The sequence below is a fragment of the Cnephaeus nilssonii genome (genome assembly GCF_951640355.1).
Source record: "Cnephaeus nilssonii genome assembly, chromosome: 22".
Taxonomy (NCBI): domain Eukaryota; kingdom Metazoa; phylum Chordata; class Mammalia; order Chiroptera; family Vespertilionidae; genus Cnephaeus; species Cnephaeus nilssonii.
In genome coordinates this window covers 25,197,335-25,224,959 of record NC_137093.1, presented here as the reverse complement: position 1 = coordinate 25,224,959, position 27,625 = coordinate 25,197,335, and the positions used below count along the sequence as shown (strand labels likewise).

General features: G+C 44.3%; 1 protein-coding gene across 3 annotated transcripts; it reads right to left on the bottom strand.

Annotated features, from left to right (window-relative positions):
- Window positions 1-371: 371 nt before the first annotated feature.
- On the bottom strand, window positions 372-27,438 carry EWSR1 (EWS RNA binding protein 1). Of its 3 annotated transcripts, none has more exons than XM_079763221.1 (17): window positions 27,282-27,438; window positions 22,779-22,815; window positions 22,595-22,646; window positions 21,271-21,394; window positions 16,206-16,392; window positions 13,090-13,257; window positions 11,423-11,634; window positions 10,326-10,506; window positions 7,540-7,577; window positions 6,986-7,018; window positions 6,308-6,426; window positions 3,249-3,378; window positions 2,549-2,671; window positions 1,795-1,957; window positions 1,449-1,546; window positions 906-1,158; window positions 372-762 (listed from the first exon to the last, which is right to left on the bottom strand). In XM_079763221.1, exons 1-17 carry the CDS (start codon window positions 27,292-27,294, stop codon window positions 723-725), a joined length of 1,971 nt encoding a protein of 656 aa, XP_079619347.1. In that variant the 5' UTR covers window positions 27,295-27,438; the 3' UTR covers window positions 372-722. The 3 variants fall into 3 exon arrangements, with proteins under 3 accessions (XP_079619347.1, XP_079619348.1, XP_079619349.1); XM_079763222.1 differs by having other exon boundaries at window positions 7,540-7,574; XM_079763223.1 differs by lacking the exons at window positions 7,540-7,577; window positions 11,423-11,634; window positions 13,090-13,257; ... (3 more) ...; window positions 22,779-22,815; window positions 27,282-27,438 and having other exon boundaries at window positions 10,326-11,408.
- Between the last annotated feature and the right edge of the window lie 187 nt (window positions 27,439-27,625).

Below are 27,625 nucleotides of genomic sequence, written 5' to 3'. Positions count from 1 at the left end.
CTTCCTGGAGGTGCAGAGCCTGACTCGCTGCCTAAGTGACGCTGCTGCCTGCGAGTGGCACTGAGGTCCCCGTGATGCGAAGGGGCTCCGGGAGGCTTCAAGCCAGTGACAGGTGCTCCCACCACAGCCCTCACCACACTCCAGTCCCGGGCTGTGACATCCCCTCTCAAAGGGACGTGCCAACCCCCGCTTCCTGGCTGGCAGCACCATGACCAATGCCGTTGTCTCAGTTTGTTTTCACGTCGGGACCATTTCAGATTTTCCCTCATGACCCTTAAATGAGCCGTTGTCTGGAGGCACCCCACTCCCGGGGGACAGGGGCTACCCCAAGTAGACATGCAGCAACTGCGGAACAGAGGCCGAGAAGGATGACTGTTTATAAACATTTGGAATTTTATTTAAAAAAAAAAAATCACAACCATGAACATTGTTACAGTTAGAGGCCCTCTTGGTTCCCCACAATGATACTGAGCATGCTCACAAGGGGTTCCCATTAGTCTTAGTTAAACAACCATCTTTAAAAGGAGAGAAAAAAAAACTCGGCACACTACCATTGAACTTGTTTTAATGTTTCTTCACAAATGGTGAAAAATACTAAAGTACAGACAAGGAATAATCATAATGTTGTGGCCAACATTATAAATATGGAATTATAAATTTAAAACATTTTCTGGTTTAAAAAATAAATCTGGTAGTCAACGCAGCTTGCGGGGTCTCTGCATCTAGTAGGGCCGGTCTCTGCGTTCCTGACGGTGTTCACCTCTACGAGGGGGAAAAAGGGGGGACGCAGGTTAAAACGGGGAGAGGAGAGGAAGCCCTTCACAGACCTGGGTCCCGGGGGAGCTTCCTGCCTGCGGACAGCCGGCTGCGCCTAGGAGCCCACGGGTGGTTTCACCATCACATACTTATCCATTTTTCCAGGTCCTCCACGCCCGCCTCTTCTTCCTCCCATCTGCTCCATCAAAGGTCCAGGAGGACCCCCAGGGCCACCTCGTCTTCCTCCACCGAAGCCACCGCGGTCCATGCCTCGGCCGCCACGGAAGCCACCTCTGTCTCCACCACGGCCACCTCTGAACATGCCACCAGGCCCACCGCGGTCCATGAGGCCACCTCTTCCTCCCCGCATGCCACCAGGACCACCTCTGCCACGGTCACCGCCTACGGTAGGAGAAAGGACCGATCAGCGGCGAGACAGACGGGTGGAAGCAAAAGCTGTGGCCCTGCCTGAGGCTGCTCGGGCTCTCGTCCCGGAGCAGAGCCTGCCTCGGTCGGGACACCTGGGTTGGCCACCACTCAGCAGTGGTGACGAGCGTAAGGGCCCAGAGAGGCCCTTACTGAACCACTGACCGGGCTCTCAGCAGGGACAGCTGTAGGTTACCAAGCCCACCAAGTTAACAAGAGGTTTAGAACCAAGAAGCTGAGGGGATGCTCCCCAAACCTGTACCTACCCGGGGGCGGGAAGGGTGGCGGGAGGAAGCCTTCAGGCTTCGGGGCCTTACACTGGTTGCATTCTGTTCTCCAGGCGAAATTCTGATTTCCACACCCCCTGCATGAGATTGTACAATAGAAAGCGTCAGCCGATTGAACCAAGGAAGCTGAACAAGCAAAGACAACCTGTCAGCAGGCACACACTCCACCACCACCAGTAAGAGGCCCTGGGGCCCCCCAATAGCAATCAGTCATCATACAAGTTCTCTGGACAGAGAACACACCACTTCTCTTCAGAATGGGAACAGGGCAAGGTGTGTGGTGACGTCACTAGCAGGCTATCGGTTGGCCCAGAGCAGCACGTACGGATTGGGGCACTGCCAGTCTCCAGCTCGGTGTTGGACGTTTCCTCCTCCGGATGGGTTTCCTCGGGAACCCCGGGGCCCTCGTGGGGGAAAGCCGCCTCTGTCTCCTCCACGGCCTCCCATGCGACCCATGGGTCCCCCAGGACCTCCTGGGCCCCCCGGACCTGAAACACGAAAGAACAGTCACCCTTTACAGCACCAGGGAAGTGGCCACTGTCGTCATGGTCCCATCTGCCCCTCCCCACAGCCCCAGGTCCTGAGCTGCACTCTGCATGTACAGCGGCCGTGTGGTTGGGAATCCAGTTAGCTCCCACGGCGGCTGTGGGAGGGCCGGTGTTTTCATGTAGATGAAGAGCCCAAAGCTGCATAAATGCAACAGCCCCAGGGCTGACACCCAGGCGGGGGGTTCCAGCCTCTGGCCAACCAAAGCATATTCCTCGCTTCCTTTTACTCCCATAAACTTTTAAGAGACGCACTGATGTGAGATACATCGATCAGCTGCCTCCCATACGTGCCCCAACTGGAATCGAACCCGAGACCTTGGAAGGACACAGGACTATGCTCCAGGTGAGCCACACCGGCCACGACACTCCCATAAAGTTCACTGCCAGCATTCAGTAGTCTGACATTGATTACGTCCCTTTCTTGTATTTCTAATTAGCTTGTCTATTCTAGAAATCCAGTTTCTCCAAGATAAGGGTCTTAAGAACTTTCAAACCAGCCCAGGAATGGTCAGAGCAGGTGTGGACGCCTACCTCCACGGAGCGGCGGCGGCATCCCCCTGCCCTCTCGGGGCGGCATGCCCCCCCGCATGCTGTTCATTGGAGGCTTCTTCCGAGCAAGGGAAACTTTCAGCTTGCTTCCTTGAAAATCTTTCCCTAGAACGAGAGAGCAGAACATCAATTCCTCCCAACCTTCAACTCTTCCTTCCTTCTTGAAGGCCTAGGCAAGGCTAGACCACCCCTTTTCTCCTACCCCTCACCCTGCTGCACCAGCGGGCCCTGCCCACAATCTAAGAGCCTTATTGGAAGGACCAGAAAAAAGCCTTTAGACACACTTAACACCTCGAGGAAAAGTGGGGTGGGGGTGGCACCCTGTCCAGCGCAGGGTGAGAAGTAGGACAGGAAGAACATGAAGTGCCCAGAGAGGAGGGCCAGGACCTGTCCTGACACCTGCGAGTTGATTTTGCCTGAAGTGAAATCTCAGCACCAATGTCAAGGCCATAGCTATATTTAAATTAAAAAGTACAGCGCGAACATGTTCTGTACCTTCTGATATCTGTGTTTAGACAATCACTTCAGGGAAGGATGTCCTAACAGTCAGAATTGAATATATTAGCAAAAGCCTCTTTCCCTGCAAGCGGACACAGGCAGCATTTGCTACCAGGCCCCCAGTGCCCGGCAGCAGGCGGTTACGGTGCAGTGAGCACTCCCTCGTTGACGCCAAGGGCCCTACCATCAAACCAGTCCACGGCCGCCTTGGCAGTCGGCGGGTCTTCATAGGACACTGTAGCATCGCCTTTGGGCTTTCCCGTTTCCTTGTCCAAGTAGATGTGGATCATGGGCTGTCCAGTTCTCTTGTTCATCTAGGCATCAAACAGCACAGGAGACTGTGACCATCAAGTCCACATGACATTCAGAGAAGTCCCCGTCAAAGGCAACAATCTTGCACAGATTCATGTTCAGTAAGATGTTAATTTATCCAAGTGGTGGAGTTATGGGGGACTTATTTCCTAAATTGCTACAACAAATATATAAAATTATGTCCCCCCCTTAGATGTCTTTTATCCTAAGAACCAAAATAGGCTCAAAACCCCCAAGTGTGTCCGTGAGCAGCACGGGCCCCACTCCTTCCCCAGCCTCTTCTCCTGGGGTCCTGGCACCCACACTCTAGGCGCCCAGCGAGAGGTGGTCCAGCATGGTCCGTCACATAAGAAACGACTTGCACAGTCAAAAATAACCTTCAAATCATTACGTACAGTAGACAGGGCTGTGTATTCTTAATTAAGTGCAACACAGCTAGTGTTCCCTCTGGAGCTCGAACAGACCACTAGTTTCTCAGCTGAAAACCAGATGCATTGGCTTGAGTTCAGGAGCCACATCGTTCAAGAATATGGCTTCATGTGTGTTTTGCATTAAATGTGAACATGATCCAAGTCCAATCTATACATTTGTTTTTATACCTAGAGATGCTTGAAAGTCTGATTATAGGGCTTAAAAAAAGGTGCACCTGGCTGGCGTGGCCCAGTGGTTGAGTGTTGACCTATGAACCAGGAGGTCACAGTTCGATTTCCGGTCAGGGCATCTGTCTGGGGTTGCGGGCTTGATCCCCAGTGTGGGGCATGCAGAAGGCAACAGATCAATGATTCTCATCACTGATGTTTCTATCTCTCACTCTCCTCTCTGAAATCATTTAAAAAATATATATATATATATATGTTTATAATCTCCTTTATAAGACATAAATGGAGACATACAATGTTCATGAGAAAAAAAAAGACTATTCAGTATTATAAAAATGTCACTTCTCAAACTGTCTTATAGAGTCAGTAAACACCCAATCTGGTGTTTTCAAGGAGCTTCCAAAATGTATACAGAAGAGCAAGGAGTAAATAGCAAAACATTCCTGAAGAAAAAGAGCAAAGCAGAATAAGTTGTCTTACTAGCTATCAAGATTTAGCACAACAACAGAGTAACTATCTGCTATTAACACAGGATCATACAGATTAAAAGTATACAAGACAACCAAGAAATAGACCCAGGTAGGGGTGGAACTTTCTATTCGGCATTCAGACAATACAAAGAACTGTAATATAAATTGACAATAACCCAATGAAAAATGAGAACATGACACAAACACATTTCATAGCAGATGGCGTACAGGGCAAAAGCAAATCGAAAAACTAGCAAGTTGAAAGACATGATTCCCAGTAGCGGTGAGTATGGAGAATGTGAATCAGTAATACTGTCGGGAGTCTAAGTGGTCGGCCATACCATCATCTTGTGAAGTTAAACATGTACATACCTTAAGCAATTTTATGCCTGGATACTGTTGATCCTCATCCTTCATGGATTAAATATATACAAATTTGCCTACTCTCGAAAATAAAAATTTATAAACTCCAAAATCAATACTAGTGGCACTTGTGTGGTTATGTGTAGACAGATATGCAGAGTGGCAAAAATTTTAAGTTGCCTGACGCATATGTGCACTCAGCTGAGGTCACACAAGACAACACTCTGCCCTCTCATTCCCATTCTCTCTACAGGTGACCCAAGGATGGACACTGTAGGGGCGGGGCGGGCAGTGCAGGGAGATCCAACTCTGAGGCCAGCTGGGAAAATGTGAATACCAACTTAAGGCAGTCACCACGACGGAACCTCCTTCTCTCTTTGTAAAATAACTACCGGATGAATCGTTTTTAGGATTATGACTTATGTGAGACATGCCTTCATTAACTCAAGTGTTTGTAGTGACCTTTAGAACCACCATGAGTAACAAGAATGACTTGTACACACACTAGAGCAGGGGTCTTCAAACTATTTAAACGGGGTCAGTTCACTGTCCCTCAGACCGTTGGAGGGCCGGACTATAGTTTAAAAAACACCCGCATGTGGCCCGCGGGCCGTAGTTTGAGGACGCCTGCACTAGAGAAACTAGTGTACCGTGCACTAGGAGCTGTGTACGAGGATGCTCACTGCAGCATGGCTTATACAGTAAAAACCCAGAATCAACCCAACTGTTTTTAAGAGAATGTACTTAATAAATGAAATACAAGATTCCCAAACCTTGAGCTTCTGTTCTAGGGGACCCCACCTTCCTGTCTCAAAATCCATGTCTTAGTCTTCCCCCTCTCACCACCCCACCACCTCCAGTAGCGCCGATCAAAACTTTCTAGTCACACCAGCTCCCTCCATTATGTTGAAATACCTTCTCCACTCCAAGCTTTATGGACGGCTCCGTTCCTTTAATGCCTGCCCTTCTTGCTGTATTCTTTTCCTCTGTAACACTCATTATTTAACATACTATGTTCCATGTTAACCATGTTCCCTGCTATATGTAAACTCCAATGGCTTTTTTCTGGTTGACCCTCATATATTTCCACAATAGTACTGCCTTATGGCCAAATTATCAAGTATGCTTAAACCATGCTTAGCATCTATTTTTTAAAAAGGTTTTTGTCCTGGCCGGTGTGGCTCAGTTGGTTGGATGTCGTCCCGTGCACCAAGGGGTTGCCGGTTCGATCACCAGTACAGGGTGTGCAGGAGGCAGCCGATCGATGTTACGCTCTCAAACCAATGTTTCTCTCCCTCTCAAAATTAAGACTATTTTTTTTTTTAAAGTAAAGATTCAATTAAAAAACGGATTTTCTGGTATGTTAAGGAGCAAATCACAATACATCCAGAAAGAAAAATCAGTCAACTTCAGAAACTACTCTTAACAGCAATTCAGTCTCTTTAGAAGGCGCGGTGGTTGAAGACCTGCCAGGTGGCATGGGTGATGCTTTAACTTACCTTAACAACGCCGCACTGCTTAAAGAAGTCTGCCAGGTCATCCAGAGTCACATTGTCATTTAAACCTTGCACATAAATGGCACTATTGTCAGAGTCTTCATCTGGATCAACAGGTGGGCCTTCCAGAAAAAAGAGGACAGAAAGGAGTTACTGTCATGTATGTATAGGGGCTTATTAACCAACTGGTCCCTACTGCCTACTAGTATTCATCACAAAACTAGAACTACCAACCGTATTAATAAGAAAGCCATGAAACTTCTGGTTTATTTTGTTTAAGGCTGCTGTGAGTAGGTGCCTTTTTTTGTTAATCCTCACCCAAGGATATTTTTCCACTGATTTTAGAGAGGGGGGGAGAGACAGAAAACATCGGTGTGTGACACACACTGAATGGTTGCATCATGCACACACACATCCTGACCAAGGCCAGGGATCAAGCCTGCAACTAAAGTAGGTGCCCTTGACTGGAATTGAACCCAGCCTTCAGTCGGTGGGCCGACGCTCTATCCACTGAGCCAAACTGGCTAGGGTGAATAGATGCTTTTGATAAAGGAAGCCCCAAACTGCCCTTGACACTAATAATATCACATTCATCTATGAGGCTGCTAAACTCGACCACACACTCACTTGTGTGCTAAATGTGTATAAAGCACAGTGTAAAAGATAAAAATTAAAAATTACCTAGATCAAGATCCGGTCCTTCATCCATGGGTCCTGCCAACCAGGAAAGATCATATAAAATATTATTAGTGCGTGTCTTGCAAGCTACAAAACCTTACAAACACACATAACTATCTACTATACCACCATTTGATGGGGCTTCATTAAACTCAAAATGACCCGCACCGCTAAAATGGAGCAGTGCCCCTTTAACATTTGTGAAAGGTTTGCTAGGGTTTTTTCTTTGCTGGTTTGCTTTTAAACCATTAACCAAATACACTCTCAGTGCTTATGTGCCAAATTAGTGTTAAATTTAAGTAAAAATTTTTCCTCCAAATTTTAAAAATGTATTCTCCCCCATATTACAGAAGCAGTAGATCAATACTTCAAGTTACCCTTTGTTTTGTAACCATAGGTTAACCTTATTACCCCTAAGACAATGCCGGCAGTACCCATTAGTCTCTTTTGTATAGATCATTTTTAAACCGCTTATGAAACTAATAAAAAATTATAGTTTTCTAAAAACTGACTGTATTTTTTTTAAACACTATCCATGGTAATACTCAAAAACTTACCACCAGGCTTATTGAAGCCACCTCGCTCTCCAGCGCTGCTGGGGGGATAAACGAAGAAATGAAGGCCTTTCCCTTTAAAAGCCAGTACCGCTCTGAGCCTTGGGGGGGCTCGTGGGGAAGAAGGGCACTGGCTAAACATCTCCAAACAATGCATCTCTCTCATCTTGTCACTATGCCTTTCTTCAGGGCAGCTTGCTCAACTTCCTTTATATACAACCTTGCTTGTCTGATTGTACACCAGTGTGGTTGGCTCCTTTCATTTCGGGGGCTGGTATTAATAGTGCAATACTTGGCAAATGAGGGGGAAAATAGATCCCAAACACCCACCCCATCAGCTGAAAAACAGAGAGAGCTTGGTGTAGAGAGGAATAGCAAGCTGGGACAACTGTTGTGATGAACCTTTCCATGTTCATAAAGGTGCACCCTCAACCTCTCCCAGGGCAGAACCAAGAGACCCCGGGCTCCCTAACAAGTCACAGCATAATGAAGGAGACAACTACACTAATGACTACAACACACACCAGAGGACGCATCCAGCCATCTTCAGCATAAAGCCATACACTGCAGGGCACTAATGAATTTACAATCACTGTGAAAAGAAAATTTACAACCAATTCCAAGGCTAAATGGACTGGGGGTGCAACTTTACAGACATATCAGTTGAGAACAACAACAATGGCAGCATCAAGTTACTGCCTTACATACTTTAAAGGGTAAGAAACTATGAATTGGGCTTTTTTTCCTTCTTTAAATTAAATAAAGGCAGCTCCTCAGTGGGAGGCCCTGAACTTTTTCTAACCAGTATTGCACCTTTAATACCTGAATATACAATTTTAAGCTGTTGCATGCAGCTTTGTCTCCTTTTTTTTTTAAAAGTACACACCATAAAATGTTCCCTCTCTTTAAACACAAAAGTTTATACTTTAATGTTACACAATTCTAGAGTATTATTATACCTCCTCTGGTTCATTACCAAACAACAAGTATGCAGTTACCAAAGTTACAGAAGGATTCCATTTATACAATGAAAACATTTTGTTAAAAATATTCTATGTATATTTTTCCTCTCCATATGGACACCGTGTCTAGTCCCACTTTTCATTATGCTGCCGGCTGAGTACTGAGTACGGGTACTTTTTAAGTATTGAAGTGTATACAAGGCTCTCACTTTGTAACCTGTAGCATATAAATGCGACAAAGCATGTTAAAAAGTTTCCACGTTTAACAGCCAATGAAAATATCAAAATACTGAGGCAATGAAAAAGGGCACGTTAACAACATTTAGTGCCTTACCTGCAGAAGACACTGAAAACCATCACCACACCACAATAAAAAAGAGGGAGGGGGTGCCCCTGTCCTGTCCCCAAAGGATCCAACTGACTGCTGCCCAGTCTGTTGAAAAACCTATGGGGAAAGCCAGGATTTTTCCTACGGCTCCAGGAGAGACTTCTCATCCAGGAAGAGCGGACCCCTCTCCTAGCAATATCTAGCAAAATTAGAATTTATTACTTCTGAAGTATTAAAATGAGTACATTTGAAATTGGTTTTGCAATTGAAATATACTAAGACTTTTAGGTGATTGAAGACGTGATGATAGTAATTTCAAGTGTCTATATCTATTTTAAAACATTCATAAAGAAGTGAAACCTTTATAATGGAATGACATTCGCCAAATCAGAGGATTGATTTTACTGTATACCAAATTATTCATAAAATTTTGCATGTTGTAAAAATGATTGTTTCTTCCAATAAAGATTTCACCAAAGACTTTTAAGTTATGCAGAATATCAGTACCTTTCAATAGTTAACAGATTTGCTAATACAAAAATTAAAGATAAAATTTTAAAATCTTAATTTTGAAGCCCACTTCTAAAAAAAAGAAATCCCATTCAATTTTTCCTTGAACCAACTGGCGTCAAATCCAATTTATACCGAATAGAACATTCTGCATAACTTTTATACTAGTTTATGTCGGGACAGAACACACACAGAACTAAGCCTTCTGGATTATGTTAACCACCAACATTATACCTCACCTTCATCAAAGTACAGATACCGGAAGGGAAAGAGGAAATGGGAGAAGGGAGGGGAAGGGCAGGCACAGGTAGCAGGGTTACGTTATTGATCTAAGCAAAGTTTTCTAAACCAGATTGTGCCATCAATCAAAATGGTCAAACCGATTTAGACTTAAGATCTCCAATAAGGAGCAATACTAGAATTAATTATATACATTACTCTGCAAAAAGCTATTGGATTTTTCTGTGTACCAGGTGCACCTCAGGCCGTAGTTCAAGGGTTATGGGACCAAGATCTTCAGCATTATGTTCAACAGTTCGGAGTACAAACACAAGTTGGGGACAAACATTGTGGAAAACAGCTGCATTCCTTTTCAGCAGTATATACACCAGGTATTTCAAGACAACCATTCAGAGACAATTAGTTATAAACCTAGATTGTTAGAAGGGTTGTGTGTGTTCCATCCCAAGTCTATTACCCATAGAGGCTTTTGACCTCTGGAAACCATGAAGGGAACTGAAAGCTCTAATTTCAAAACCATTCTTTGTTCTCCCCAACCCACCCAAGTAGACTGGCAGGGAAAAAAGCAAACTGCCACTTAGTATATGCCAGAAAGATGACATTTCCATGTTTTAGAAGATGGCTTGGGCTCAACAGATTGTCCATGGAAATGTAGAACTAAATTTCTTATGTCTTTCAGTCCCTTCTTTCCATTGAAAATCCTATGGATGAAACAAAATTAGGTAAAAGGAGAAAAGGTTTGCTCTTACCCCATTCCACCGCGTCCTCCTCCCCGCCCACCTCTGCTCATGCCTCCACGATCAAATCCCCCTCTTCCCCTGCCCCGGTTATCAGGGCCACTCATGCTCCGGTTCTCTCCTGGTCCGGAAAATCCTCCAGACTCCTGCCCATAAACACCCATGCTACTGGGGTGGTCCTGTCGGAATGAACCTGAGGAAAGAGTCACATTTGTAAGCCATGGACCAGCATTTATACCACTGCCTGCTGTACTCTCTCCTGGAATCACAGAATTCTCAACTGCAAAGCACTAACCAAGGCACCATCCTCGATAACACACCCCTAATCATAGGCTCTTTGAAGTTCAACAAAAAAGTGCTGGTTCATCAAAGTGGAGTAACCTCCTACAGTTAGCCTACAATAAACCATTCCCAAACTACAAAAAGCCCTCTAGCCCAAAGTCTGTAGGGTTCTGGATTATAAGATATCTCAAAAAATAGAGCCAGGTTTCTTAGGGGTTTAGCACATGGCTAAGGGTTGGGTTCCATCAAGCAGCACTACTCATTTCATAGTCATAACACATGCCCATGAATGGAACTTAATTAAAAAAAACCCCACATACAACAATCTGGGAAGAGATTAAATTGTGAAGACGGTTTGAGTTTTTGATTACTTCTCTACATATATGGAACTATCCTGTGAGGAAGAATTCTTTTTGCTCTATGGATGTAAACAGAAAACAAAATCAAAACACAGATAGCATTTACATGACTATCCAAATGGTCTTCAGTAACTACCTGCTACTGTCACTGAGTTGGGATGGGCAGGCCATAGGAATGCTGACTTCACTCACTGCATAAAATTTCCCCAGAGACCAGGGATGCCAGTGCAAATCATTTATTCTAGCCAGTTATGAAATCTCTTCTCTTTTTTTGCAAGGTATGCTAATAACAATTAAATTGAAGAAAACACTGAAGTCTCTATTGGGACATCCAAGCTATCAGCCAGGATGCTATGCCCTAAAGATGCATCCTGGAGTCAGAAAGCAAACAATGATAAAGACCATTTCCCCACGTTCAGAAACTCCAAACATAGCCACTCTTATTGGTGTTCTCTCTTAGCAACTCACTCTGCTGCCCGTAGCTGCTGCTCTGTTGGCTATATTGACTTGGAGCCTGGCTGTAGGATCCAGTTTGGGGGGGGTAACTAGTGGGCGGCTGCTGCCCATAGCTGCTTTGTTGGCCATAGCTACTCTGCTGTCCATAGCTGCTCGGCTGCCCATAGGTGTTCTGTTGAGAGTAACTGCTCTGATCATAACTAGTTGGCTGTGAAGAGGAATAGCTGAAAGAAAGAAAGAAAAAACAGCTTTTTAGGAAGGACAGGCTTATTCCTTCAAGCCCCCTAAATACAAGAGACATTCATAGCATGTGACATAGAAACCCTTAAAAATGCATTTACTTTCTACATATCAACCGTGTGAATTTGTTTCTACCGTTCTATCCCTCCCCTGCCCTCTAAAATCAATAAAAACACCTTGCACTCGATGTGGGGTTGGGGGAACAAGAAGCAATAAACCCAAGAACTTATATACTTATATGCATAGCCCATGGACATGGGCAATAAGGTGGTGAAGATGGGGTGGAGGATGGGGTGGGTAGGAGCTGGGAGGAAGGGGGAGAAAATGTGAGGTATCTGTAATACTATCAACAATAAAAATATATTTAAAAAACACGTATTTCAAATGGCTATATATAGTTTCGAACTTTCAGACATGCCAATCATCTATGAAATCTGGGCATTAATAAAGAAAAGACGGATAAAGAAACTTCAGAATCAAGGCACTGTATAAAAGATGAATGTTACACTGATATTCATCTTTTTGATATGGCAGGGAATCGAACCAAAGATACATTCTTAAACAGAAACAAAGCTTTAAGGAACTGGTATTAAACTCCATATGAACCATGATAATGAAAAAATTTTTTTTAAGTACAATTAAACTAAGCCTCTATCACCATCTCTCTCCCCGCAGCTGTATGGACTCAGCAGCTCTCTGCACCGAGTGCACCTATTCAACTCCCCAGATTAACGCCCCTAGCGTAGCAGGTGCAGTGGGCTCCGTGGGAGAACTGCTGGGAGACCTGCCCACTGCTACCCCAAGCTGTGCAGACTCTCACCCAGTCAGCTGTACGGCTCCTAACCCTGTTTATGCCTGCCGCACTTAATGTGTAAACCAATGAAGTGAGTGCAAAGGGGGGTTATTTCTTCCAGCAAAACTAAGTTAACACTTTAGCGCATAATTCAGGAAAGTTTGAGAACTTGCTTCAATTTAAATGTGAGTGGAACTACTTGCAGTTCTTCCTACACTTTAAAGAAACTAAACCTGGATGCTGTAGATGCCGGTGTGGTTAACCTAAGACAAAGAATGCAGAACAAATAAACTGTAATAAAAAACTAAAAGCCTCAGATCACCATTAAAAGACCAGTGCATGAATGGACTTCTGCATTGATAAATACAAAATGCTTAAGGTGAAGTTTCTTTTTTTAAAATATAATGCTCTGCACTTTGCTTGCTTTCAAATATTTGTTTCTCAGCCATCTGAATTAACTGAGAGAGCAAATTTAAAGAACCTAGAATGGTAAGAATCTTGTTTGTACTTAGAAGAGTTCTTGGCTGCCAGGCCCTGCTATGGGAACCCAGGACTGAGGTTTTAAAGTTAACAACATGTGCTCAGGCTTATCATTGGGAATCAGGTAACACAGATCACCCGAGGAAGCAGAAGCAAAGAGACTGACCTGGTAGGAGGATAGGATGGTGGTGCCGTGACTGGCTGCATGGGGTAGCTCCCAGGTACCTGGGGATAACTGTAGTTACTCTGTCCATATCCCAGGCTGGGCTGGTTGTAGCCCCCCGTGCTGGATTGAGGTTGACTGGTCTCAGCGGGTTTGTTACCATCCTGTGGTCTAAAAGAAGAAATAAAAAAGCGAGCCTTTTCACCCTCAACCATAAAAGTCTTGGGTAAGAAGAACTCTACAAATCTCTGTGCAATATGCAACATTAGGACTGAATTTGGAAATAAATCCAATTCTAAAGCGAACTACATCAAACCCAGTGTCGGTCCAATTGTATTTGCTGGAGAACCCTAAGGAAGGGGATGAACTAATCACATCCATGGAAGAGACATCATTGTGCTTGTTTTTTATCCTCACCTGAGGATATCCCCCCACGCCAATTGATTTCAGAGAGAGTGGAAGGGAGAGGGACAGAGAGAAACACCGAGAAACACACTGACTGGGTTGCCTTCTACACACGCCCTGACCAGGGCTTGGGCCGGGGAGAAGCTTGCAACCGAAATATGGACCCTTGACCAGAATCGAACCCTGGACCCTTTGGTCTGCAGGCCGACACTCTAGCCACTGAGCCAAACCGGTTAGGGCCATAGTGCTTTTGTTCCAAGTTAACAGCTATAAAAAGGTAGTTACAATAGTTTGTGTTGCCAATTTAAGTGATCTGAGGGGGGAAGTAATTTGTTAGTAAAGAAAATGCTATTTCAGCCAAAACTGGTTTGGCTCAGTGGATAGAGCGTCGGTCTGCGGACTGAAAGGTCCCAGGTTCGATTCCGGTCAAGGGCATGTATCTTGGTTGCGGGCACATCCCCAGTGGGGGATGTGCAGGAGGCAGCTGATCGATGTTTCTCTCATCGATGTTTCTAGCTTTCTATCCCTCTCCCTTCCTCTCTGTAAAAAATCAATAAAATATATTTTTAAAAAAGAAAGGAAAAAAAGAAAAAAGAAATTGCTATTTCTCAAAAAGGACTGTTGAAAGCAAACAAGAAAACTTTAATAATAATTCATGTTTTAGGTCAGAGTAACATTTATGTAAGTCCATAGCATTTATAGATCTGTACTAACTGTGTATTTATGTTTCTCATTTATTAAAAATAGACTTGAAAAAACATTTAACTTGGACAGCCATAGCTTGCCTCAAAATTTCTATAATGGAAATACATAGTAGGTATATACCCCCCAGCCCCTCCTGCTCTGACGACCTGGGAAATGTCCTTGTTAAGTGAGGAAAATCAATCCCAATCCCAAGGAAAAGAACCACAGTGGTTCCTATTACCTCTTTGCTCCAACATTCTGCATTAGGGCTGTAGCAAAGTAAGCTTGATCTATCTTAAGCAAAACCCCAAGAATCAGTAGGCAGACCAGAGAGGCTGGGGAAGTACTGATTTCTCCCAAGAGCTGAAATAGGTCACAAACCCCCTTTTTTCCAGTGGAAAGGGGAATAGCTGTCACTGATCATAAGACAGACAGCTGTTTTAAAATGGTAAGAATTGAAAATTAAGAAAAAAGGAACCAAAAAGGATGATTTAGAAAAAAACATTTAATAAATAAAACCCTCCAGCTATGGCTTGGATATCCTGTTATTCCCTTAAAACACACACACACACACACACACACAAAACAACTTTCAAATCAGAATCCAATGTTCTGTCAAGACTGTATGCAGAAACCGCCTAAGTGCACTGCCTAAAGAAAATACCTAAAATCTTCTGTTAAGTAATAATTAATAATGTTTACCTGCTAACCAGTCATGGAGTATGAACTTTGCCCCAATATTCACCCCACAGCAGGGTACCCAGTTAAGAATTTATACTCGCCTGTTATATTTGGATTACCAAGCCACTACATAATACAAAGAAATCATGTCAACTTCTTAAGTTGACTTCCAGATATGGACATATCCTTTACTGACAATTGAGTCACATGACTGTTTCTTTTTTTAAATATATATATTTTATTGATTTTTTACAGAGAGGAAGGGAGAGGTAGAGAGTTAGAAACATCGATGAGAGAGAAACATCAATCAGCTGCCTCCTGCACACCCCCCACTGGTGATGTACCCGCAACCAAGGTACATGCCCCTGACCAGAATCGAACCCGGGACCCTTGAGTCCGCAGGCTGACACTCTATCCACTGAGCCAAACCAGTCAGGGCCACATGACTGTTTCTTAAGCCATATGATGCTCCTCCTCCCCCCAACCTATCTACCATGTTTTACCCAAAGAGAAAGCTGTTACTCATTTACGGGGCCAATAAAACCAAAGGTAAAAGCATCATTAGTTGTTCTGCTTTGAGGTAAACCACACATTCAATTTTCTCCTGGTTTAAAGAAAGTTAATACAATAGCCTCCTCCTACCCCAATAGGCCTCCCTTCTGAAACTACGTTGACCACCCTTATTTTGGCCCCTGGATGGTACCATTTCTCTACTAAATGGAGAAGAATGTGTAGTGTGTTCTAGTGCGTTACTTTAATGACTAAGAATATAGCCAACAGCTGAGTGCCCTGACCAGGTAGTAGCTCAGATGGTTAGAGCATCGTCCCGATATGCCAATGTTGCAGGTTTGATCACTAGTCAGGGCACATACAAAAAGCAACCAATGAACGCATAAACAAGTGGAAGAACGAATCGATGTTTTCTCTCTCCCCCTCTAAACATCAGTAAATAAAAACAAACAGCCCTAGCCAGTTTTTCTCAGTGGTTAGAGCTCCAGTCCTTGGACTGAAGGGTCACGGGTTCGATTCTGGTCAAGGGCATGTGCTTTGGTTGCAGGCTCGATTCCCAGCCCGGTCGGGGTACATGCAGGGGCAACCAGTCGATGTGTGTGTCTCACCCGCCCCAGTCCCTTTTCCACTCTCTCTAAAAATCAACGGGAAAAAGAATATCCTCGGTGAGGATTGACAAACACCAAAACCAACAACAACAAAACCACACCTAAGTGTACGCAAGAGCAACTATTAAAAAGAAACCAAATCACGGATTCTGAGTGTGTGTAGTTGCTCTCTCTCCCGAATAGCTGAGGCCAGTGCACTGTGGAGTTAGGAGACTGTGAATGTGTTCTTACCTTGCAGGTGCAGTGGTTGCCGGCTGTTGCCCATAGGCTGGGTAAGCAGGCTGAGTGCCATACGCAGACTGAGCTGCATAGGAGGCCTGGGTGGTAGTGACCGTAGCAGTGGTGGTGTCGTAAGCACCAGTGCCATACCCCTGGACAGGCTGGCTGTAGGCCTGGGGGGCAGCTGGAGTAGTATAACCTGGAACAAACGAGAGTCGCGTCAGAGTTCTGGCTCCTCAGAGATCTAGCTACCTAACCACTCATCATCAGAACCATCTGTGAACCACCTACTTGCAGCCACCCCGTATTTAACTCCATTAAATATTTCCCCTTCAGTAAGAGCAGCAGCAACAAACCAATATTTAAGACCTAAATTCTCTGAATTTAAGTACCCCCAAAACCTCTCAAACAGAAATAAAATGTCCCAGAAATGGAAGTAAAAAGCAATGACAGAACATCTTAAAATGGCTACGAATAAGGATCCAAGTACTAGTTATAACATTAAAACCCACAATTTGAAATTACTTGTTTTCAGTCCCAAGCACTCCATCATGAGCAGTTCATGTTTAATTTAAGAAAACTGGAAATTCTAGAGAATGTGCTTAATTTTTAGTGGAAGATGTTAACGAGTAAACACTTCTAAGAACTGCTAATTTTGTTTCAAGTAACAAGTAACTAAAAAAATGCTTGTTACCATGTTAAGATTGAAACAGCACATGGGTCTAGTCTCTTATTTACCTACCACTAGCAAAAAGGTGTTGTTCCTCCTCATCTATAGGAGGTAGACCCGAGAGCCCCCTTACTATTTCCCAGCAAGTGTCATAAAGACCTGCTCTCACAGCTCTGTCTAGCTCCTGTCTTCGCTGGACCAGGCAGGATCCATGTGCCCTTTCACCTGGAACTTGGGCTGGAAGTCTGACACCGCCCTTCCCAGCCCCCAAATCTGCAGCTCCCTTCACTGTGAGAGGTGTTACAACCTTTCCTGGGGCTGGGCTCACCTCCCTCCTATTCCTCCTCCTGGTCAGTAAGCACAAGTGAGCCATACAATAAAAAGTTACATCCAGCTCTAGCTGGTTTGGCTCAATGGATAGAGCGTCGGCCTGCGGACTGAAGGGTCCTGCGTTCGATTCCAGTCAAGGGCACATGCCCAGGTTGCAGGCTTGATCCCCAGTTGGGGGTGTGGCAGGAGGCAGCCAAACAATGGTTCTTTCTCATCACTGATGTTTCTCTCTCTCTCCCATCCTCTCTGAAATAAAATATATTTTAAAAAGTTACTTCTAGTCATCAGCATTTATACCCATCAAAGAAAAATCCAAATCTCACTAAAGAAAAAAAAGTTTCAGTGTTAACAAGTCATGAATCAAGACTGGTGATTTTAGTTAAGATTTAGGACCTTAAACTTCACAGGGTACAATAACTTTATTCTACACCCCAAACATTTTTTTTGGTAAATTCTAAAATTAGTTATACACAAAGATAGTAATTTTGTTCTCAAAGAAAACAGTAAGCCTCAAACAGTGTAAGTTTTTTGAGTTGGAATGTTGTTCATCTGAACGTTTATTAACAGTTTTGTGCAGAGTCCTAATGTCAATCATATAGAGCACTCATTTATTTAAATTTAACTGGACTCTAATTCCACCTACACTATTAATCCTACACAGATTTCCCCCCTACACGACAGGCCATCTAGAAGATTTACAAGAAAAATTAAAAACAAAAACGAAACTGATCAGGGAAATAACTCATGTCATAAAACTATGCAGCAACAGAGCTTTGTAGGGCTAAGATTATAGTAACAGACACTGAGTTAATGAATAATCTTTTAATTAATCTGTAGTACCAACACAAGCAGCCAAGCAAAATGAGCAAAAATAAAGCAAAATATTAAAAAAAAAAAAAAAAAAGACCAACAACAAAAAAGACAACACATGCACCGACATCTTTAAGGAAAAAGGTATTAAAAAAGATCACACAGCCCTAACCGGTGTGGCTCAGTGGATAGAGTGTTGGCCTGCGGACTGAAGGGTCCCAGGATCGATTCCGGTCAAGGGCATGTACCTTGGTTGCGGGCACATCCCCAGTAGGGGGTGTGCAGGAGGCAGCTGATCAATGTTTCTCTCTCATCGATGTTTCTAACTCTCTATCCCTTTCCTTTCCTCTCTGTAAAAAAAAAAAATCAATAAAGTATATATATTTTTTAAAAAGTAAAAAAAAAAAAATCACACAGCCCTAGCTGGTTTGGCTCAGTGGATAGAGCATTGGCCTGCGGATTGAAGGGTCCCAGGCTCGATCCCCAGTAGGGGGTGTGCAGGAGGCAGCCAATCAATGATTCTCTCTCATCATTGATGTTTCTTTCTCTCCCTTCCTCTCTGAAATCAGTAAAAATATATTTTAAAAAATCACACAAATCTAAAATTTTTGTTTCGCTTGAACAGTAAAAATTAAAAGTTTAAGATTTCTATTCCAATTAATGAATTGAGATTTCTATAGCTTCCCTTCTCATGAAATAATTTTAAAAAGTCTAGAAGAGAAAAATGTTTTTTTTTTTTATATATTCCTTCCAATAATTATCCAATGACTTTTACACGTAAAGCAGTATGAGGTTAAGGAGAAAAGTAGTTAAGTGTGCTTGAACCCACTTAATACCTCTATCAGGAACCTACTTAGTTTGGTTCAGCTTCAGTTTGCTCATCAGGTTTAAATTTTGTTCCTCCATGCCAAAGGTTCATGGGAGGGTTAAGGGAGGTATGACAGTCCTCCATAAACTATAAAGTCTGTATCAACATTCCTTATATCTATTTGTTAAAAATATATTTTTATTGATTTCAGAGAGGAAAAGAGAGGGAGAGAGAGATAGGAACATCAATGATGAGAATCACTGATAGGCTGCCTCCTGCACACCCCACACTGGGGATGGAGTCTGCAACCTGGGCATGCGCCCTGACAGGAATCCAACTCCGACCCCCTGGTTCATAGGTCTATACTTAACCACACCGATAGGGCTCCTTATATTTTTAAGTGCAATCTCTTGCTCATCAAAGATACCGGTTTCTGTGAAAGACCACTACATTTCCTATAAATGATTTTATCATGTTCCTATAAAATGATCCAGGGACTCCAAAAGCTAGATCTAAGCAGTTATTATTTCTTTTTAATTTATACTTGTTTTGCTGAAACTTCCAGTTATAAAATAAGCAAGTCATGGTGATATACAGCTGTACTGTATACAGTCGTCTCTCAGTATCTGTGGGGCATTGGTTTCAGATCCCTGTGATCTGAGGATGCTTAAGTCCCTTATATAAAATGGAGTAGAACAGTGGTCGGCAAACTGCGGCTCGCGAGCCACATGCAACTCTTTGGCCCCTTGAGTGTGGCTCTTCCACAAAATACCACGTACCCTAATTAAGTTAATAACAATGTACCTACCTATATAGTTTAAGTCTAAAAAATTTGGCTCTCAAAAGAAATTTCAATCGTTGTACTGTTGATATTTGGCTCTGTTGACTAATGAGTTTGCCGACCACTGGAGTAGAACAATGCATATGTATTAAAAAGTTGCTAAAAGCATATACCTTAAAAGTTCTCATCACAAGAAAAAAATTATAACCAAGCGCTGATGGATGAACTAGACTTACTGTGATCATTTCACAAAACAGTATATAAAAGTATAAAATCATTATGCGGCACACTCGTAACTGTTGTATGTCAATTATAACTCAATAAAAAATGTTAGTTTGTATACATGAAGTTCATGTCACAATTTTAAAATTCTGTTAAAAATCCAATAGAAAGTTTAAACATTCCCCAACCTATTCAAGATACGTATTAGATGAGGGAGTACTTCCCATCAAATCCAGGCCACTGTCACTCAGTAAGATAAATTACAAATAGGTCTCTCCCCACTAAAGACTCTATATATAACTTAAGAGAACTGCAGATGGTTTGACAAAAAGTTTTTACATCTGTAAGACTTTTGAAGTAAGTATTCTTTAATAATAATAGTAGCAATAATAAAGATGGGAGTAGGTGGGGAGAAGGTAGGGAATCAAAACATTTACACAGCACTGAACATAGAAGTACTGTAAAATTTTCATAAACTCCACTCTCAACACCAGTATTAGGATACAGTTTATTCTATTCTAATTCTTAGAATAGTTTTTCTTAAAATAGCTCCCTGGAATGCTATTTTATATATATATTTATTAAGACATAATATGAATTAAAATAATTCATCACTTAAATAGAAAATAAAATGTGTCTGGACTGGAAACCGACAGACAAACATAACTGACATGCAGGGTGGCAGCCTTCACCTCTAAATAAATCTAATCATGCACCTAACCTTCAGGGAACATGGGGAAATCAGCTGGGGAATAGTCATCTGAAGTACCTTTGGAAAGGTGAACTATTATTAAGGCTTGACACAGAAAAATGTAAAATAAAACAAAAGCAGAACTTTCCCCAGAATCACATAAAGAAAAAGACATGGATCTGCGAATGGCACCTGAAGCAGTTTTCCATTAGCACCTTGCTGTGTATGATGTTAGAAAGTTTGAGGGTTAAACTAATGAAAACACCTATAGGGTTAACATTACAGGGTTAAACAAGATGGAAAGCATTTCCCATGCAAGAATGAGCAGGATAGTCAAACCTGTACTGGTCCCTTCTACTGTGGAAAGCACAAAACAAAAAGTAGAGGGTACACTATCAGATGAAGTAAACATGTGAAAACCAGTTTGATATTTTTAGCAGGTCAGTTTAAGAAGGCTCATTCTTACCCAAAATTAGCATTAGCACAATCTTTTATATATTTGCCCTTTTGCTGTGAGATTATTTAATATACTGTATAAAATAGCTAAAGAGAAAATTCTTTTCTCCCTTGGAATTTATTCCACCCACATTCTATTAGCGATCCCTCAAGGAGAATATAAGGGAAAAGGAGAAAAAAAAGAGTTCCTCCTAAGAATGCCAGATGCCAAGCTATGGACCAGAATATACATCAAAGAGCACAAGTAACAAGCTTCTTAGCAAACACCCTAGTTGATGGGACCCAAAGTATCTCCAAGGCAGGCTTTACCTGTGGGAGGCTGTCCATAAGAAGTTGCATAGGCTGTCTGCCCATAGGTAGCAGTGGTCTGAGCCTGGGTATAGCTGACATCAGTGGGCTGTCCATAGGTTCCATAACTTTGCTGCCCATATGCCTGCTCAAAGGAAATGGATGGAAAACCTTCAGATCTATAAACCTTATATTTTTAGGGAGAAAAAACCCACAAAAAACACCCCACAGCCGATTTACTTCTAAGTTTTTCAATTTAGAAGTTGAAAATATTGTTTTCAAATAAGATTTATCACATTACTGTGAGTTTCCCCTGATCTGATGCACACATATTTTTGTAAATTTAACTACAAAAAAGTTCCTGAGATAATTAAGCAAAATCACAGTTAACTGTACAGGAGATTAACAAGGTACTCTCAAGGGATGAGTAATAAGGGAACAGGTGTACAATTGCCAGCACTAAGCATACCAGTTTTAGCAACTGGAAACAAATATTAGGAAGACACAATGAACAAAGAGGAAGGAAAGTAAAAATGGGGTCCAAATCTACAATTTTGAAAACCAGATTTTCAGTAGGACAAAGATTTCACCTCCAAGAAAATGAACTAGAACACTGCATGTCTCCTAAGGGTTAGCATATCCACAGCACTGTCTTTTGAACTTGGACATCAGTAATACAGAAAACTGGCAAGGAATGAGCTGTTCTTTCAGGTATTAGCATGATCATATTCTAGATCTGAATGACCAGTTACGTAGGATCTGCCCGACACATCACATCATTCTGCCTGTTCTAGAATATTTCTATGGCAGAGTTATTAGTACCCATTTTTAAGCCACAGACCATTTCAGAATTTGAGGTGATCTTGAGAACACTTGGAGGCTAATTTCTAGAATCTGCTGGCCTAGGGTTTTAAACACAGACTCATTTACTGAAGAACCCTTAACCTCTTACAGGTAGCGATAAGAGCTGACCCCTCCACTTACTGTCCGACCACTGGTAAATGCCTTAATATCTATGCACTGCATTTTTTCATTTGCCAGATGTCATATCTCCTTCCTCAATAGAACTGAATACATAGGACCAAGCATGGAGCAGGGTACCTAACTTGAGAAATGATACTAGAAAGATATGGAGAGCTAGCAACTCCCAGTTTGGGGATGGTTTAATATATAATGGCATTCCCACTGTGAAAGTTTAAAATGCCTGGTTATTTTTATTACAAGCACATTACACTTTTCTATTACCTAATTTTTTAAAAAGAACTGTGCTGGCTATTGTTTGAATGATTGATAGAAACATTTTACTTGGGGATGCAGCTACATATATATCTATCTTAAAGATTACCTGTGTGGTCTGTGCATATCCTTGAGTGGGCTGGGCGGTGTAAGCGCTGTAGCTGTAAGAGAAATTAAGTGCAAAAACTGAATATAGAACATTCAGATTCCATTACTAAACCCTCCACAACTACAGCAGGCTCTGTTCCATTAATCAATCACACACAAAATACTATTGAAAAAGACTGACTTACCCCTGCTGGGCTGCAGCTTGGCTGTAGGTACTGTAATCTGGAGGAAACAAGGCGAGAAAATAGTGTGAAGTCAGGAAAGGCAAGAAGTAGGGGGAAAGGGAGCAGGAATTCTGAACTCTTTTAACTGTTTAGAGAGAAGCTATGGGCCAGCAGAGGTCCAAACGATTACCTCTTATTTCTTTCTAAATATGCTATTGATTTTTTTAAGAGAGAGAAAGGGAGAGGGATAGAGATAGAAAAATCGATTGGCTGCCTCCTGCACAGCCCCTATTGAGGATCGAGCCTGCCCTGATGGGAACCCAAACTCGTAACCTGTTGGTTCTTAGGTCGAGGCTCAACCACTGAGCCATACCAGTGGGCTGAGTATCTCTTATTTCTTAATATCAACCCCAAAAATAAGTCTAAGCCAGTTTAACTCAAAGTTTGAATACAGTGCCAACAAATGAGGTCAAGATCAGCTGATTTGGCAGAGATACTTTGCAGTTCCCATGACCACAACCCCCCTTAACCACAGGCTGTCATTTCAAATACATGATCATCATCCTAAGACTAACAGAGAACAAGACGAACCAACAGGACCAGAAGTTTTATCTTCATATAAAAAAGGAGGCAATTGACATTACAATGCTCAACACCAGGTTGATTACATTAGTAGATAGACACATCTCCTCAAAAACTAGTCTTTCTGTTGCTCCCTCACTTAGCAAATTAGACTAACTTTAACTGCATTCTCTAGCAGAACTGGTAGAAAACAGAACAGTCATCTCAATTCAGTGTTTTATTTGCACTCGGATGTCGAGTGTGACTCGACACGGTTAGCATTAGAATAAAGGAATCGAGAAAAAAGCAAGCGAGTGCAAAGGGTTAAAGGGTTTGCTTTTGACTGTATCAGAGCTACATCTGTACAATAACTCAAAAGCTAGGACATTATAAATCCCACCGAAGTTAAGGTAGTATCCTGGTAACTGGCAGAGAAAGCATTTAATCTTTTGGGGAAGAACTTGGTTTTAGGTAAAGTCATCTTTTTAAAACTCAAAATGATTTCAATTTTTAAAAAAGCCACAATTTTTCTGCCCCTCTTTTTTTTTCCCTAAGTAAAACTTCCTGTAATTTTCCTTTTCATATAACATATATAAAAAGGGATTAAAAATTCTGGTCCAGTAAGGTCTACAAATAGTGAAAACAAAGAGAAAATGAAATGATTAAGAAGTTTTCACAGCAGTACTGAATTAAACATATGTATGTATTTTAAAGTAATTATTTTAAATCTTCACCTGAGGACATGGAGAGAGAGAGAGGGGTGGGGGGAGAGGGAGGGAGATCTCCTGCAAGATTGGGGCCGGGAATGAATCTGCAACCCACGTGTGTGCCCTTGACCAGAATTGAACCCGAGACCCTTCAGTGCACAGGCCAACGCTCTAATCATTATACCACACCACCCAGGGCTAAAGTAATTATTATCTTTTTAAAAATTTAAATATCCTTTTATTGATTTCAGAGAGGAAGGGAGAGAGAGAGGGGGACATCAGTGATTTGAGGGAATCATTGATTGGCTGCCTCTTGATGCCTCACACTGGGGATTGAGCCCCCAACCTGGGCACGTGCCCCTGACTGGAATGGAATCTGGGACCCTTCAGTCTTCAGGCCCACGTTCTATCCACTGAGCCAAACCCGCTAGGGCTAAAGTAATTATTTTTTAAAATTCTGCCCAATTCTTTGCTCTCCACAAGAAATACATATCTTATTCTGTTACAAGACAGTACTGACATTAGAACTAAACAAAAGGTCCTTTCTAGTCCATTCAGAAAATAGCCCCTCATATGAAAGCAAACAGTTTTTGACATTGCAGCTCTTCATCGAGGGGTTTCTACCTCTACTCCAAAGTCCACCTGGCCTGAGAACATTTTGATGACTCCATCTCATTTAAGTCAGCTCATCTTTCTACTTCCACACTTTGCCTACTTTCTTTCCTCCTTCGCCCTCAACTCAGAACCCCAATCAACGTTATCAAATTAACTGCCCAAAGGCGATGCATTGTTTTGCTCAAGAGAAACCAACCTGAAGGCAGCTGCAGGAGAAACCGTAAGGCATTTTCAATAGCACTACAAGCTGTGCTCAATGTGGCAAATAAAAAGTAAATGCAAATCACTCCCCTGTGGTCTCCACAAAACAAACACACCAAGGAAGCACACAAAAATTGAATATTTCAACCTCCATTCTGTTGAGGTTTCTTCTGGAGAAATGATACCAAATCGCTGACATCTAAGTCCCATGTTTGCAAGAGGACTTTTCTACAAGAACGGTTATGTAAAACATAAACTGGCAAAGCTGATATGTAACAGCCAATGTCCTCAGATCAGTGCGAAACCAGACGCTTTAGCCCCACGTTGGTAGCATAAGGGAGGCAGCAAAATTTGTTTTCCGAGAACTTGTCTACCTGCAGCACACAAACATTCCATGGCCTCAAAAACGCTAGTCACACACGGGTCAGAGTCTTTAGCAATCAGTTATGTTTTGCTTTTTAACTCCCAAATACGCAGCTGATTTCACTAAAAATGGACGCGTTGAGGAGAGGGGGCTGTGATCCGAGCGGGCCTAGAGTGTGAGCAATATTCTCATTTCTTGGTCTGACTGGCAGTTCATTGGGAGTTTGCACTGTAGTCTTCGTTAAAATGGGCATGTACTGTACTTTAAGTACTCTTCTAATATATAATACGAATGAGGACCAAAAAAATAAATAACTAAAAATCTAACATTGCATTACCCAAGGCAGTGGCTTTTAGATATTTGATTGCGCCCACTACCCAAACTGTAGAGACTTGGGGCTTCAGACTACACCGAGTATCAGGATGGGGGCAACTCTGTGGAGTCAAAATGCTTTGCTTGGAGGTCAGAAAGGCTCAAAAAGCTCTGCAAAGGCCTAGCCTAACTCCTTTGTCTTGCAGGGAAGTAAGCCAAAGTTCACCCCACTTATCCCCACAAAGACTCCCCAGCCGGATCCACTCCGGTGTCCACACACACGCGGCGCCACGGGAATTCTAACCGAGCGCACGGTGGGCAGCAGGAGACAGAAGCGGAACAGAAGCAGGCACAACCCTGGCCTATCTCGCCACACAATCTCTCCTAGGGGCACCCTGTACCCTGGCACCCACGGCTGGCATTCACCTGCTCGGCTACTGAGCAATGTCCTTAAGTTGCTGGATTCTGGACTCTCTTAAATTACCACTCGGAGCGTTTCCCCCACCCCCACCCCCTCTCTCTCTCGACTTCCTTCTCCCGCGGCCTTTCAAGCCTGGCGTGGGGCCGCCTAAGCATACCCCCATGCCCCTGCCAACCACCTCCGGGGAGTGCAGGAGCTGGCTGCCAACTGCGGGCCACGTTCAGGCTGCACCCCTAAACCACGCCTGGCACCAGGGGCCACTCGAGACGCCACATGCGAGCCCCTATCCCTGAGCTTGCTGTCCTAGACCGCTCCTTCCCTCCCCCTTCCCCCTCCCCGTATCCACCCTCCACAGGAACAAGCCTGTCGGCTTCATTTAGGCAAATAAACGCGTGAGACGGCGGCCAGCCCGAGCGGAATTCACGCGCCGGCTCGGGCCTTTTGTCTCTCCAGGTCAGGGAGGCCAGACCTGCCCTTCGGTGGAGCCCGCGATCCGGGCTGGTCTCCTCGGACCCCGGCTCCCCCTCGGCGTTTGCGGGAAAATTGCCCCGGGAAGCTCCTGAATTGCTTTCTGGGGCAGGAAGGAGGCGGGATTCATAGTAAAACCCGAAGAAGCCCGTGGGAACAGAATTTTTTTTGGGGGGGGTGGGGTGGGCTTGGAAAGGGGGGAGCTCAACCCGGATAAAGCCCAGTCGTCGGGCAAGAAGTTGGGCTCGGAGCTGGAACTCGCCGGCCGGGCCTTCAGGATGACGGGGCCCGCGCTCCTAGGCCGGCGCCCCTCGGCTCCCAAGCCCGCCGGCCCTTTTTTGTTTATTTGCTCCCCCCTCGGGCTTCGAGGGGAGGCAGGATCGCCCTCGGGTTCGGGCCGCCCCCCCTGGAAGGGGTGGTGATGAGAGTGAGGGACGGCATGCTCGCGGCTTTTTCGAGCCGCCGTCGGGCCGCCCCGACCTCCAGTCTCGGGGTGCCGGGCTCTAGGCCCGGGCCGACCCCGCCGCCGCCGCCGCCACCACGCGGGGCCCCAGAGGCCGCAGGCCCCGCCCACGTGGCGGGCGGCCCGGAGCGCGGGGCCCGACCGGCACACAATGGAGGCCACCGGAGGCCCCGCGCGCCCCCGCCGCCGCGAGCCCCCCGCGCGGCGGGGGCGCTGGAAGATTCCAGAACCGGCCTGCCCGGTGGGGGAGGGGAGGGTGAAAGCGGGCTCTTCAGCTCGCCGGACCGTGGCGGGGACCTCACCCCCTCCTCAGAACCCCACTCGGTCGTGCCGACCACCCCCCAGAGACGAGCAGCCCCCGGCTTGGGCGCCCTGGCCGTCGCCGGCGCGGCCGCGTTTCCCCCACACTCACCCGTGGACGCCATTTTCTCTCCTTCCTCCTCGTTCTCTCAACGTCCGTCTCCCTCTCCCTGGCCCCCTAGGCGCCGCACTGCGCAGGCGCGAAGCCCGCAACCTCGGGCGCTACCATCGGGCCAGGCCACGGGGGTGGGGGGAGAAGGGCTGAACCATCGCTCCCTCGTCCTCCCGCCCGCCGCTCCCGCCCCAATCCTCTCTAAAGGGCGCCGGCTGGGAGGCGCGGCCCCAATAGCCCCGGAGGCACCGGCGGCGGCGGCCGAGCGGCTCTGCGTGTCGAGGCGGAGTGATTCCACGCGCGAGGCCAACTTGTTCCGAGTGGTCACGTCCGCGGGCTCTAGG

What these genes read in the sequence shown, in the direction of transcription:
- EWSR1 (XM_079763221.1), bottom strand. An exon ending in GCAACCACTGCACCTGCAAG is followed by an intron (nt 13,258 to 16,205) that starts GTAAGAACACAT and finishes TTCTTCTTTTAG; the next exon opens with ACCACAGGATGGTAACAAAC. An exon ending in CAGCAGCTACGGGCAGCAGA is followed by an intron (nt 10,507 to 11,422) that starts GTGAGTTGCTAA and finishes CTCTTTCCTCAG; the next exon opens with GTTCATTCCGACAGGACCAC.